This window comes from Colias croceus, chromosome 11 (assembly GCF_905220415.1).
Source record: "Colias croceus chromosome 11, ilColCroc2.1".
Taxonomy (NCBI): domain Eukaryota; kingdom Metazoa; phylum Arthropoda; class Insecta; order Lepidoptera; family Pieridae; genus Colias; species Colias croceus.
This window is the reverse complement of record NC_059547.1, coordinates 5,590,424-5,606,094: the sequence shown is the minus strand read 5'-3', so window position 1 is coordinate 5,606,094 and position 15,671 is coordinate 5,590,424. Positions and strand designations below refer to the sequence as shown.

The window sequence follows — 15,671 nt, the reverse complement described above, 5'->3', positions numbered from 1 at the left end:
CCTACTACTATGAAAAACTTATCATCAAAGCTGGTTAATAATTCAGAAGCCAACCATAAAGCATCATTAGCGTAAAGCTGTCGTTCCATTTTATTTGCTCTCGATAATTAAAAATAGATCCATATCTCTTATATCAGTTGTAACGTAATAACTTCTTGATATTCGCAACATCCGGAGTACCAGCAAATTCCACCATGTTTTTGTATACCTACCTATTTTATAACCCTACGCAATTAGTTTCACACACTGGTCGGGCGCTCTATAAAAAGGCAGTGTGTCATCTAGACGCAAAAAAACAAACATCTCTTCACATCTTGCTCTTCTTGCTTTTTGCGGGATCAACCCGTAATTATTATTCGTGGCAATGAACTAGCGGGGTATGCGTCGATATGTTCTGTTCGAAGGCTGCTTGGTTGTTTACATGTGACCTTTAAACATAGTACTCGCTCGAGGATGCTGTGCATGATCTACTGGAATCGTTAAATCTACACGGGGATTTTCACCTGCCTATAATTTAAATGCAATGTAAAAAGAACAAAAAATACAACTTGCACGAGAGATTAACTAAAGATGTTATTTTAAATTTATGTTCAATAATTAATAACATAAGAGTTCAATATTCCTTCATAAGTCTTGCGTAATTACATAAATAAATTGAAAATTTTCTGCCTACTCCAAGAAGCGAGCCGCGCTCGTATTTTAGAAAGAACCTTTGAATTAATTTAAACTCACACGTAAATATTTTATGTTTATTACAATTCATATAATATATTGAGTCTTTGTAGATTTATTTAGTTTGCAGAATTTAATTGTTTTACTGGTTTGTGTGGTCGTTTATTTCAATACGACTGTAGCTTTCATATTATGATTCAAATAAGATAATTGTTTTATTGTTGTGGCAAAATAAACTAAAATAAAAATATTTTCTTTGCAGTTGCTGCTATAATGAAGAGATAATAAAAATTCAACACATTGCATACATTAATACATCTAATATCCTGTTACTGTATTACTGAGTACTACTATGTGTTTTGTTAAACTGCCATTCATTCTACTCCTATTATACTTTAGTTATGTCATAACAGAAGAATACGGTAAGTTCTTTTCGTTTTTTTTTTAGATCGAAATTAGAAATATTTTAATACAGTCATGCCTATAAAATTTCAGACACCACTACAGAGAAACATCGAAAGGAACGTGTAAATGGTCGGATAGTTAAACTCTATTCAGATACTAAGCCGGAATCGGTTACATGTCACAAAGAAGGATTTCAAGCCGATTTTAACGACTGTTCTGTCTTTTATCGTTGCCTAAAGGGACACAATGAAAAGTATACAGTATTTAGGGTAAGAGTATAAATACCGTGTTAGAAAATTATACACATATAGAAAAAAGGACTAAATATCTGTAAAATGTACGTTATTACAAATTTATTTTCAAATTTCAGTTTCAATGCGCTCCGGGCACAATTTACGATCCTGAAAAAGAATTGTGTAACTACCCCCACAGCACGAGACGCGCCGATTGTAGTGCTTCATTATTAAACAACGAAGAAAAGCATGATAACGAAATAGAAAATATCCTGCAAGAATTACCTCAACCAATAAAAACTACTAACATTCCATTAAACTTCATAGATTCCAATAATCCATCACCATTTGAATACAATAATGAATTGCCCGAAGATCAACACAATATATCACAGTACCCACCGGTACTTTCTGATATGAATTATGATGCAACCCCACCCCATGCACTAGTATCACAAAATGACAAAGTTACACATTCAACAAATATTCCACATCAGATGAAACAAGAAGGAGAGCCTTGCATTTCACATGGTTTTATGGGAGACACAAATAATTGCAAAAAGTTCTACAGATGTGTAAGTAATTTACGAGGAGGATTCATCAGATATGAATTTCTTTGTAGCGATGCCACTATATGGGATGATAGTATACAGGGATGTAATCATGCTTGGTTAGCTCGCAACACGCGCTGTGGACGTGTCAATAAATATACAGAAAATACGGACACATTTGGAGATAAAAAAACAACGGAGAAAGGACCTAGTAACGTATATTATGAACATCCACCTCAGAATAATCAAGGATATGTCAATGAAATGGAGTCTGAGAAACAAAATGATGTTTTACAAAATCAGACACCAGCGTATGGAGAAATACCAACAAGTGCCAGTGAAATACCTCAAACAACTTCGACTCAAAGAACAACATCGGGCTATATACCAGTACAAATTAATTATGGGGATAAAATATTACAACATGGTGATCCTCCTCCTCAAACTTCATTTAGTGAAAATGAATATAACAAAGATAAAAATAATGCAAACGACGTTGAAAACAACTTAATTATTGGCCAAATGAAGAATGGACAATGTTACAAAAATGGTTTCTTTGGATATAGCGATGATTGTAGTAAATTTTATAGGTGTGTTGAAAACTCACAAAGATCTTTTACAAAGTACGAGTTTTCTTGTAGTGAAGGTACAGTTTGGGATGACTCTATAAAAGCCTGTAATTTTGCATGGGCTGTTAAAGAGTGCGGAACTAAAAAGTTTACTGAAAATAAAATGACCACATCAACCCAATTTCATGATTACAATACATTAACTACCCCAGTACATACAAGTGATATGAATATTGGATATGGATTAGTTAATGAACAATCTTCGACTCCATTTGTTGATAAATCAAAAATTACACCGGACTCATTAAGCACAACAACGTCGAATGCCATTCCAGATGAAGCATTTTATGATTATGGAGGATATCAACCGAATGAAAACTCAGTTTCAACAGAGAATACAAATAAAATAGTAAATATACCGATACAGACTGAACGTAACAAATGTACAAAATCTGGTTTCATTGGCGATAGTATAGATTGTAATAAATTTTATAGATGCGTTGACAGTGGCAGAGGAACGTTTATCCAATATGAGTTCACTTGTGGTGAAGGAACAGTCTGGGATTCACGAATAGAATCATGCAATCATGCATGGGCTGTTGAAAAATGTGGCCAGAAAAGTGAAATAAATAATGACATTCGTGAAACTACCGTAACTTTGAGACCTACTACTATTAACGGATTTAACACACAAGGCTCCTTCGAAGGTACTAGCTTTAGTAAACCAACTACAAGTAGTGCTACAACAGTATTTCAATCCAATCAGACCAATAATATCTATATTTCTCCTACATCACAGCCGAATATGTTTACCGATTCATCCCATATAGCTGATGCAATGTCAACTGCACAAGGTGATGAATGTTTGAGAGAAGGATTTTATCCGAATGCTGTAGATTGTAAAAAGTTTCATCGTTGTGTAAGCGATGGCAATGGTGGCTACGTTAAATATGAATTTTCATGTGGTGAAGGAACTGCTTGGGATGTTACGATTAATTCTTGTAATCACATAGAAAATGTTAAAACTTGCAACGATAAACAAGAAAATGAAGTATACGAAGAATCCAATCCAAAACCAACAAGTACAGCGACTACAACTGCATTAGATATTAAACCGAGTAGTACACAATCAACAAATAATATTCAAACGACTAATACACAGTCAATAAATGTCATTCAAACGACTAGTACACAGTCGATAAATACAATTCAACCGAGTCCTGAAAATACATGTACTGAGACAGGCTACTTTGGTGATTCTAATGACTGTAACAAATTTTATCGATGTGTACATGATGGAAAAGATGGATTTATCAAGTACGAATACACTTGTGGAGAAGGAACTATATGGGACCAAGATATTACAGCCTGCAATCATCCACGAGACGTTAAAAGACCATCTTGTGTATCGGATAATATTAACAGCTCTACAGTGTCAACTTTAGATTCATCGCCATCTACGTCCACCGTTAAAACACAAATTATAACAGAACATAGTTCTATAAGTCCGTCTAATAATATAGATAAAGAAGCAGAACCAGTTGAACAAACCACAAAGATCGCCACAACTAGTTTGAAACCAGCCGGGGATGGTACAAGTCAAAATTGTGTGGAAGAGGGATTTTATGGAGACACTAATGACTGTAAACAGTTTTATCGGTGTGTTTATAATGGAAAAGATGGATTTACAAAATATGATTTCACTTGCGGTGAAGGTACAATATGGGATCAAGATATATTAGCGTGTAATTATCCAACAGATGTAGAACATCCTTCTTGTGAAATGGAAAGCACTTCGACCACAAAAAAGACACCTGTCGACGTTTCATCATCAACATATTCTACTACTGAAGAATCAAGTACTATGATGGCTGTATCACACAGTTCATCGACACAGTCATCAACTGTAGAAGGTAGCACTATGAGTACAGTCAATAGAATTACTGAAAATGTATCCACTCAACAAATGGCAGAACACACAACAATGAATTCAGATTCTATTAAAACATCAACAGCGAATCCGAATGTAAATAATGAAGACTCTTGTAATAATGAAGGATTTTTCGGAAATTCTGGTGATTGCAAGAAATTTTATCGATGTGTCTACAATGGCAAAGATGGTTTTACTAAATATGATTTTACCTGTGGTGAAGGAACGATATGGGATCAAGAAATAACAGCTTGCAATCATCCAGAAGATGTAAAAAATCCTTCTTGCTCTTTAGAAAGTACTGACAGTTCGTCAACCACGAGTAAAGATTTTACTCCGTCGACATATAGTACAACAACTATAAGTACTAGACCCTCGTCTAGTACTTCCATTACAACAAGTGGTCCAGGAGATGATAACATAAACAAAGATGATAATATGAATAATACTACAACTGAACAGCAAGAAAAAGGAAACTTTACTTGCAGTGAAGCTGGTTTTTATCCAAATCCAAACGACTGCAAAAAGTTTTATAGGTGCGTTGATTGGAATAATGATGGTTCTAGTTTTTCTATCTTTCACTTTGAATGTGGTGAAGGTACGTTATGGGATCCAACTTTGAACACTTGCAACTATGAGGATTCTGTTTATGCAACTAGGAATTGCAGTGGTTCGCAAATGACAGGTAACGCAGAAAGTACATCAACAGAATCAACAACATCTGATAGTACCTTAACAAGTACAGAAGAACCAAAAACAACTACACAGCAAATGACGACCAGTAAGCAAACCACAACGCCGTCAATCACAAGTACAGAAAGTACTACGACACAACAATCTTCTACTACGGACAGTACGACGACAACCAGCCAACAAACAACATCTGCAGAAAACACGACAACGCAATCTACCATTACAACAACTGATCAATCGACGTCTCCAACGGCGACTACACCAGATACAACAACACAGTCTACTAGTTCGACTACTGAACAATCAACTTCTTCAACTGCTTCGTCACAAGATACAACAACAACACAATCTACCATTTCAACAACCGATCAAACAACTTCTTCCTCACAAGATACAACTACGACAGAACGTTCTACCACTGCTACTGATCAAACTACACAAACAGAAAAACCAACTGAAGAATCTTCAACAAGTGAATCAACAACTCAGACTTCTACTACAGAGCAACAATCTACTTCTACAACGGATACTTCAACAACAGAAAATGATAAAACAACCACGGAATCATCGAAACCAACAGAAAGTAACTCAACTAACAATAAATGTCCTGATATGGATGATGAGCAGCATGCTTATGTATGTCCTACATCATTTAGAAGGCATCCAAAATATTGCAATATATTCTATCAATGTACTGAAGAAGATGACAGTCATGATTTGAAGATAGCATTATTCCATTGTCCTAATGGCACAATTTATGATGAAAATAAAACGCAATGCCTTAATGAAAGCAAATCCGAAAAGAAATGTGAAGGTACAATGTCACGAACTCATCGAATAAAAAGATTAAGTGGTGACCATATTGAGCCGGTAAGGGGTATCTTTTATCTATTGCTAACGTTAATTCAGGCTCAGCCCAGATTGAGCTACTAAAATATCTGTAGATTATTTTCTTGTTATTAAGCCAAATTTCATCAAAATCCGTTGAGTTGTTTTAGCGTGATTGAGTAACGAATACCCATTCAAACTTTCAAGCTTTGGCATTTGTATTAATTGTATTGTTATGTTAAATATAATATTATGTGATAATATAAAATACAAATTAAGGTATTACCCAACAATATAAACGAATAGAGATATTAAATTATGTATTTTAACGATTTAAAACCGTTTCTGAAGGAAAACTAGTTGAATGAATAATTGTTTAAGTTTCAGTTTTACTAATTTTATTTCTGTTTTTTTTGTGCGGCTTTCTTTATATTTTATATGTAATAATTGAATTTATTTTTACAGATGATGGCTACTACAAAAAGTTACGCATGTCCAGGTACAGGGTATTTTCCGTTTGAAGCCAATAAGGAGTGTTCTCCGGCATTCCTTAAATGTCAAAGTTCAAGAACCAATAAATATAAGGGTCTAGTTTTTAAATGTCCAAAGGATTACGTTTTCTGGACAGTCAGTAAAAGATGTGAAAGAATGACAAGAGTGAGGGATTGTAACAGAAGCGTTTATCCATGGAATAACAGACATGATATACCCACGGAAATTCGAAATGTTGCACCTTGAAAATATACAAAGAATAAATAGTTACTTAATTTGATAATAAATAGGTTGTTAAGATGGAAACGTTAGAATAAGCACTGATTTAATTAATGGCATACGTACATTTTATTTGCCAGTGAAATAGTACATGAATCTAGTCTTCATTATCAATAGAAAAATAAGAATGTGACTCTGTCATTTTAATTAATTACATTACTTGTGATCAAGATTGTGTTACATTTAAATACATACATTATTTTGATCACGATTGGATTAGCACTTAGAATGTACAAGTATAAATGAAAATAAATGTGGTGAAAATATTATTATTGTATTTATTTCATTGGTTATACACCAATATTATAAACGAAATCCCTTATTATAACGATACTAGCTTCCGCCCGCGACTCCGTCCGCGCGGATGTCGGTCTTCGCGTGGATGGTTATTTCTCCATTTTGAGTACCTCTGTCAATAACATCTTATAAATATCTATTGGACCCAATTCCCAAATACGGCTAGGCCTATACGCAACGTGTGTTCGCGGTTCTACGGAACAACGTCTATGGATAAAACTGAAAAATTAAGATTATTTTTTTTCTACGTATTTTTCCAGGATAAAAAGTATCCTATTTTACGCCCAGGATAATAAGGTATAATTATACCAAGTTTCATCGAAATCGAACCGCTAGTTTTCACGTGATGCCTTCACATACAGACAGACAGACAGACAGACAGACAGACAGACAAAAATTTTTTTAATCACATATTTGGGTTTGGTATCGATCCAGTAACACCCCCTGCTATTTATTTTTTCAATATTTTCAATGTACAGAATTGACCCTTCTACAGATTTATTATATGTATAGATATAAGTATACAGGGTTATTTGTAAAACACCGGCAACCTCGCAGGACAAGATAGCTAACATCATAAGTAACAACATATTTTGTTCTACGACTTTTGGCATAACGCAATAAATTATTTTTAAATGATTTTTTAAGCTTTTATTGTACTCTCCTAACATTTGTAAGTCTATGTTCTATTCATTATCGAAAGGACGACGCGACGCCCCCTTTCCCCTCCCGTTCGCTTCTTGTTTACGTAATGTTTGGAATGCGCGTAGAGTTTATAATATTCAAACGGAAAATTAAGTGAATATTTATTTTTGTATGAAAATAAAATCTAACAAATTATCAAAAGTCGTAGAACAAATGTTGTTACTTATGATGTTGGCTATCTTGTCCTGCGAGGTTGCCGGTGTTTTACAAGTAACCCTGTATATATGAGCAACGGAGCATAGGTATCGATTAAGAAAAAAATGGCAGATGGAAAAGAACAATTAAATTTATTACTAATTATATTATAATAAATACATATCACAAATAACAACTATAAGAATATAACATTGACGCCTTTACAAGATGTCCAGGTTCCTTTACAAAAGATAGACAATTCGGCAATGATAAAATCGGTGACTGTTTCATCTTTTACGTGGTGTATGGCATTATTAAATATTGTTCCTAGAAAGGCATGACAAGGGGTTTTTGTAGCAACTATATTTCCCTTTAAGTCTAAGTTCAAATCCAGAAACTGATCTGTATCTGACGATACTAAATTATTCATTTCCCGAGACACAGGTTTCAAAGGAAGGGCATAATTACTGAGAACATATTCGTCGTTTTTATGTGGCAAACTTTCGTCACTAACCTTTGCCATAATATTTTCACTTAGAGGATCGTTACTCGCAGAATTATAGGCATTTGTAGAGGGTGAAAATAAATATTTTAAAAACATAGGGAAAAGCTTTTTATCTGTTGTCTCATTCCTATTAGAAATTTTATCCCTTTTTTCGTAAATATTATTTGATGTATCATTAAAATTTGGAGCATTTAGTTTTACAGAATCGGTGAAATCTTTTTTACCTGTTAATTGTTTATGTAAAATATGTTTCTTTCTGACATTTTTTAATGAACCACTATTAGTTTCTATTACATTAGTTAAAGATTCAATCTGAGACGCATTTTTGGTTACTTTAGAGGGAACATTTTTAGTTTCTTCTTCTGCTAAACTTATAAGCTTATCGTTAGATTCGTCAAATGCTGAATTATTATTTTCTAACTCGTTAATAATATCACGAATGTTATTAACTCTTTTCTTAATTTTCACTGTTGGTGTCAGTTCCTTATAAAATTCCTTTTTAACTGTTTTTGAGTTTTCAATGTTTTTCAGTATGTTTTTAATTTCATCCATATAATCGGGATGTGGTGATTTAGGGGTAAATAACAATGGGTTGATAGATATTCCACCTTTATTCCATATTGATATGCATCTTATCAGGAAACTCATGAACTTCTGTGGTAAATGTCTCCAATACTTTTTTATCGGTGACCCATTCAGAAATGACGTCAGAGATTTTCGTTGTATGAAAATATTGTCACGAGTTGCTATTTTATAATCTTTAGTCTTCAGAAGCGATCTCATTGCAATTTCATTTTTCTGAATATCGTTCACATTGTCGTCTACGTTGTCTAAAGTATCATTGAAGAGTATAACAAAATTGTATTTAAATGTAGGATAGTTTTTCGCTACGATTTCAATATATGGCATGTAGTCATTTAGATCCATAGTAAGATTATCATTAATAACATGCATGTAAATAGTCTTATAAGAAGCGGAGTACTCAATAGCCTTACTATCTAATTTTAAAGGTGGTTGCATTTTAATCAGTCTTGATTGAGGAGGCATTTTAGCGAGTGCCAGAACGCTGTTATAAATTATAAAAACTGTCAGTGCAATCATTGCTAGTCCCATCCACCAATATGTAAGAAGTGATGATATATGATCTAAAATAAAAAATCAATTTATTAGAATATTATATTAATTAGAAGGCACACATTGATTCCTATGTTGCTGCTATGCATAATTAACAAGGAACCAAATAACATGAGACTTAAGACATAAAGACTTAGAGAAATTCGATTTTAAATAACGAGACCGTGAAAGGTTTTCATCAGAGAAGAGGATTGTTATGCTAGCTTACTTGGGTCAGTTTATTTGCGTAACAGGACAGATCAGGTTGTTGGTGTATTTTAAATGTGAATCTCAAAATTTTTGGAAATTTGAAAACTTAAGTTGTGAATACGACAAATCACTGACATATACATATACATGAAGCCTTGGAGAAAATACTCCCAGACTACTAATAACTTGCTTGGTATAACATGAACATATTTGAATTCGCAAAAAGTGTCATTTTATAAATCCCACCTGGCCAACGCTTGATAATCTCTGCTGCGCCTTTGACGTGGTATTTCGCTCTTCCGTTGCTGGAAGATATTGCTCGTCGCTTATATATTTGGTTGCTGGCGTGAATCTGATATTCGTCTTCAGAAAAATCATCGCAGAGCAGTGGAAGATGTTCTTTTTTCGGATCATTCATAACTAGCCATTTGGATACTGTAAAAAAAAAGTATCTATATTTTGTGATAGGTTTTTTATCTGGTAGTATTAAATGTATGAAAAAGTTAAATAAAAATTACAAGGATGATATTTCTGAAAACAAACATTTAATTTCTTGCAAATAAACTTAAAAGCTGATGGTATAATTTAGGTACATAAGTAGCTGTGCTCTCTCGTTTAGGCCTTAGGTATTGATAAACATATTTTAATTTTTATAAATATCACATGCTTATCACACATGAACGTAGATAAAAAATATATAATACCACTTTATTTATTTTTATATTTTTTCTATACATTGTTAAATAATTATTACCTTTACGTCTTGATACTATGTTGTAAAATTTTTGTCACTAAAATTTAACATCAATAGATATTGACTTTTTGAGTGTTTTTTTTTTAATATTCGACGTAGCCAAGAAGCTTATATCCTCTAAATACACTGGAGATTGCACTATGACCATTAACTTGAAACAAGAAACTATGACATTCAATGACGTCAGTCATGTTATTTGTCTCTTTCTGTCGAGTGACCACGCTGGTTTGTAAATTCAGGATTTTTCAAAATAGAAAAAACTAAAAATCATGGTCTATAAATAATAACGACATATATTTTTAACAGTATTTATATTATAATATTATGGTCATACTTTATAGGTAGGTACATACAATTTTAATTGGTATAGAATGATAGTTATAAATAACTTTTGGCTACAAAGCTTGGATATGAACCGATATATAGCATTAACATCCTTTGTAAATAGAGGAAAGTTGTGTTTTGCATCAGATGCTGTTTACCAAATTGTTAGCTACTCAGATCTTCTTTTTAAACGCGTTGCTTCGACGGGTCAATTTCAAGCCAGAATCATCAAAGAAAAACTGTTTATAGCAGCCTTGCACAAATTTCAGCTAACTTTACAAAGTTTATTTTTAAAAAGGTATTTTTTTCTGGGTCGTAATCCTCAGTAACCTTGATGGGCACATATATTTCTTTTTATTTTACTTTTTGGAATGCTGAAATACGTAAAACAAAAAAATATGAGGTAAGTTAAAAAAGTATAAATTTCAATGTAAAAACGAACAATCTTATAACTACATGTGAGTGCAATACCGATGTCATGTGTTGTTTCATTACTAGTAACAATCTTTAAAATGGTGTTCTATATTTTCATCATAATATTGTTATTACAATATATTCTCTTCGCTATCCATAAAAACTCGTCATCATGGTTACCTTACTTGTTAAATCTGTTTATTGAAAACTTGTTGAAAAATGATAAAGTATTAGGGAAATAACAAATTTAACATGACTGCTTACTAAAATGATGCTAAATTAGACAATTTTTGCCATTGAAATGATTCTAAACAGGTAAATGCAGGAGTATTGAGGAATATTGTAAATAACGTAAATATACACTTGCCTGTGAAATTCTATGCCAGAATTTGGTGTCCAAACATTTCTGCAATTTTGCACAATACAATGCATTCTTTATATTCGGAAAATATTCATTAAATAAGCAACAATATTAACTTAAATATTCGAAGCGACGCAATTTTTTTGACACACATGCCATATTGACAAAGTGAGAGTTGCTACAATTTTATTATGGTGACTACCCATAATCAGGGAGTATCGCTTTTTAATAATTGGTTCAGATACTTAGTTTATTTAGCATAAATAATAATTGTCTCATCCAACAATGCTTCTGAATGACGTTGTTGGCAATTTATCAACAAACTCATGTACAAAAACTAACCTTTTGCACAGAATATTACAGCATACATAGTAGCCTTGGGAAAACTTCGTATTAACAGTGGCAATACCAAGTTAGGTGTGAAAGTGATAAAAAACATGAACTGGGCAATATTTTCTTGTTACACGTCAATGTTCATACCGAAATCTCCAGTGTATTAGATATAAGCTTCTTGGACGTAGCGCATAAACTACAGGGAGTATAACGTAAAGAGGTTTTTTAAACTCTGTAATAGATATACGATCACATACGATAAGTCTCTTCAGTATAATTTGTATTATTTCTAATTCAAGGGATTTAAAAAATTGCGTGAAAATATTGCGATAAACAAAACAACAATTAAATTGTATGAAAATATATTAGTTTCCCAACTTTCGGTTTTCACTTTAGAGCACTGTACTCTGTGTTACTAATAAATTAAGAAAATGAGTTAATTTTTTAATAGGCCCGGTTAGTGCAAATTTTAAAAATATACCTTCATAAATAACATGCTATTATGTTTTGAACTAATACGGTTACAATGCACGCATAAACGCACTATAACGAAGCAATTACATATAACTCAGATTTAATCTTTCTTTGATAATTTTAAATTAAACGATACCAGTTCAATAAACCATAGCAATAAACATTAAAGTATACATAGAAACAATACCTACTAATAAGTAATAATCTATACTTATATTTTAAAGCTGAAGAGTTTTTTGTTTGTTTGAATTTGCTAAACTCAGAAACTACTGGTCCAATTTGAAAAATGATTTCGATGTTAGATGCATTTATCGAGTAGGTAAGGCTTTAGAGTACCTATAGGCTGTATCATCACGCTAAGACCAACAGGAGCGGAGCACTGCAGGTAAAACCGCGGGGCACAGGTAGTGTGTCATATTATATTTAAATTAATGTTTGGATATCAAATTTGAACTAAAATATGGAGACTGCAGTAAAAATTTCCATGTGACAAAAATATTTAAAGATGTTTTTTTTAAAATAAAAGTGAAGTTTGTTTGCTCAGTTGGCATGTGAATGCATTTTTTTTCGTTTGGGTGAAATAAAAATATTTTTTCCAATTGAAATATTGAAGAGCACTTCGAACAGTCGATCACAAATTAAATCATAAATAATTTTTGTTTCTTTCTTGAAAAAAAATTAATAATCTTTCTTGAGAAATATTTTAAAGAAGAAAAATGCATTATTTTGGGAGACATTTTATTCCCATAAATTCTAATCCCAATAAACTTTATAAAATAATATTTCACTCATATGAGGAAATAATAACATGCAGGTATTAAATAATATCAACATTATATTAAATAATAAAAAAAAACGCAAAAGCCACCTTTTTAAAAAAAGAAATGAACCCTGCTGGATGATTGGAGTCTGGAGGTACAAAATAATTAATTGAAATATATTATACGTACCAATGAATATAAATTTATCACTTTAAACAATGATCCGTACTAAATGTTCACTATAATAATAATAAACCAATACGACTGGAGTCGTGGATTGGCCATCAATTTCTTTTTCATTAGTCATTTTTAATACGGCACGTTTATACTTTACGCCGTAATTTTGTTGATTCAACAATGCATTCGACTCACGTATTGACGTGTTCCTAAAACATAATAAAATAATATATTAAATTCACTACAACATTAAATTAGTTCAAGGTGCTATAAATATATTATGACGTCTTAACATTTTATATTCGTATTTTTTCCATTATTTTTTGTGGTAGGAAACTTGTCTGTTGAGCACCTGGAAACTTCTGGAAAGATACGATTGGCTGTAGAGAATTTGTAGAGCATTGGTTTAAATTTTTGTAAAATATATACAACGCTTGTATCAAACCCACAAAACCTAATTGTTGAATATGATAACCAAAAACAAAATTGAAGCACGGAAGCGTCGCAATAAAAAAAAAAGCAAAACCGTTTGAAATACGAAACAAAATTTGATGTCAAAATAAAAGCGCTTTTAAAATTTTCAATAAGATCGTTATAATTAAATTTAAAGAAAGGTAAGATGATATAAGGGATATAATGCAATATACCTCATGTAAAATAGATATAATAATATGATTTATATTTTACAGAGAAGCGATTTTAATGGAGCATATTCAAACAACGAATCGAGATGAACAATATCCGTTGCTTAAAGTAGAAAATGTTGACGGCGGGGGAGACAGTAAGCCTCGACCCCAAGCTGTTCCAACTATTGTGACGACAGGGTGGAATGTTACTTGTACACCAAAACAGTCCTGGTTTGACAGATGGCCGGGTAAAGCAATTACAAAGACACCCATTGTACTATATTGTAGGCTTTCAATGGATGAGCTAAATTTCTTATTATTATTTTCAGAGTTCATGTCTGCCTGCTGGATGACCCTTATATTATTGGCAATATCATTTCTCGTATTTTACGCTTTAGGGATGAGTGCCTATCGACGCCAACCAGTTGTCGTTTTCAAGTGCAACAATTCAAAGCCAGCTAGCGATGTATATTTTCATAGCATTATACCAAGATCCCAGAGTATCTTACCAAGGTTCTCGCAATATCTCTCATCCATGGCCATGCAATATCCTAATCTGCGTTTCAATGTTTATTTTCTCATTGACGATTCGCTACCTGCGACGTTGCAGAGCGGAAATCGTACAAGATTCTTCAAGCAACTCGTTCCTGCATTCCCTAGAACACTTAAAATGATATTAGAACAAAGTACCAAACGAGAGATTCGAGATTTTCAGAGAAGATATCAAAACATAAATATAACGATAATGAATCTCAGTAAATATATGACAAAAACCCCACTTCGATACGTATGGAGAACTATACCTTTGTCCTATTTACCATTTTACGCGCGAATTTTTTCCATTTGGCAAAATGGAGGTATCGCTTTTGATTTATCTACTTTTAATCATATTTATAACAATCATCAAGAAGTTAATCCAAAGATTAAAGCAATTTTAAAACAACACAATGATGGTATTGAAACAGACAAATACATAAGCATATTGAATTCAATGGATGTGGAAGATGAAAGTAAAATATTTTCTTCGATCATAAATTTGATAAACCGTGTACTTAATCAGACAAGTTTATTTTTTGATACAGATATTACACCGGAGGTCAAACTCGTAGACTATACACCATTTATCAGAACTCATAGAAATAAACGAAATACAGAGGAGGCGAAAGTACAGAATATAAGCTCTAACGTGAATGGTACCATCCATGGAAGCAATATTACTGAACTTCCGAAAATATTGTCGAAAAATATTACAAATCAAATGAATATCACCACTTCAAACAACACCAAGGACACCAATAATTTAACAAGCCCTTTATTACCAAAGTTAAAAGAATTGATGAAGTCAACAAATGAACTTCCAACCGCCCAAAAAGTAGACTCGTCCGCTGCATTTCCAGAAATGTCGATATTTTATTACTTTACTGTATTTGATGATATTGATCCTCTTTACCCATTGCCTTTTGCTCCTATGAAAAGTGAAGCAAATCATAATGATCCTCCGATGAAAATCACTGAGTTCAAAAAGCTAACGAAACAGAGTAAGCCAATGACAAATCATCTTTCTATCAGTTCTGATGGTTTATTTGTTGCAGCGCCTCTGCGATATCATCCATTCTTAGCACAATTACTTTCTACCGGGTGTAAAAGAGTAAACCCTAAGATTGCCATTGACGACACTCTTATGAATCAATGTTCTGTCTTTATAAGAGATGACGTGTACTGTGATAATATTCATATTATGAATAGCATTTTCTAATTACTCTATTTCTCTTATTTTCCGACTAAACATTAGTCGGAAAATAAGAGAAATATTTTGTAATTTCATTTCGA

General features: G+C 32.6%; 3 protein-coding genes across 3 annotated transcripts; 2 read left to right on the top strand and 1 right to left on the bottom strand.

Annotated features, from left to right (window-relative positions):
• The first annotated feature begins 976 nt into the window (after positions 1-976).
• On the top strand, positions 977-6,921 carry LOC123695320 (mucin-22-like). Its single transcript, XM_045641135.1, has 4 exons — positions 977-1,094; positions 1,168-1,346; positions 1,448-5,923; positions 6,347-6,921. Exons 1-4 carry the CDS (start codon positions 1,025-1,027, stop codon positions 6,617-6,619), a joined length of 4,998 nt encoding a protein of 1,665 aa, XP_045497091.1. The 5' UTR covers positions 977-1,024; the 3' UTR covers positions 6,620-6,921.
• A 1,060-nt stretch (positions 6,922-7,981) lies between these two features.
• LOC123695331 lies at positions 7,982-13,684 on the bottom strand. The gene is made up of 3 exons (XM_045641152.1): positions 13,228-13,684; positions 9,864-10,052; positions 7,982-9,439 (listed from the first exon to the last, which is right to left on the bottom strand). Exons 2-3 carry the CDS (start codon positions 10,033-10,035, stop codon positions 7,986-7,988), a joined length of 1,626 nt encoding a protein of 541 aa, XP_045497108.1. The 5' UTR covers positions 10,036-10,052; positions 13,228-13,684; the 3' UTR covers positions 7,982-7,985.
• An 80-nt stretch (positions 13,685-13,764) lies between these two features.
• On the top strand, positions 13,765-15,615 carry LOC123695332. Its single transcript, XM_045641153.1, has 3 exons — positions 13,765-13,829; positions 13,905-14,089; positions 14,171-15,615. Exons 2-3 carry the CDS (start codon positions 13,918-13,920, stop codon positions 15,595-15,597), a joined length of 1,599 nt encoding a protein of 532 aa, XP_045497109.1. The 5' UTR covers positions 13,765-13,829; positions 13,905-13,917; the 3' UTR covers positions 15,598-15,615.
• Positions 15,616-15,671: the final 56 nt, after the last annotated feature.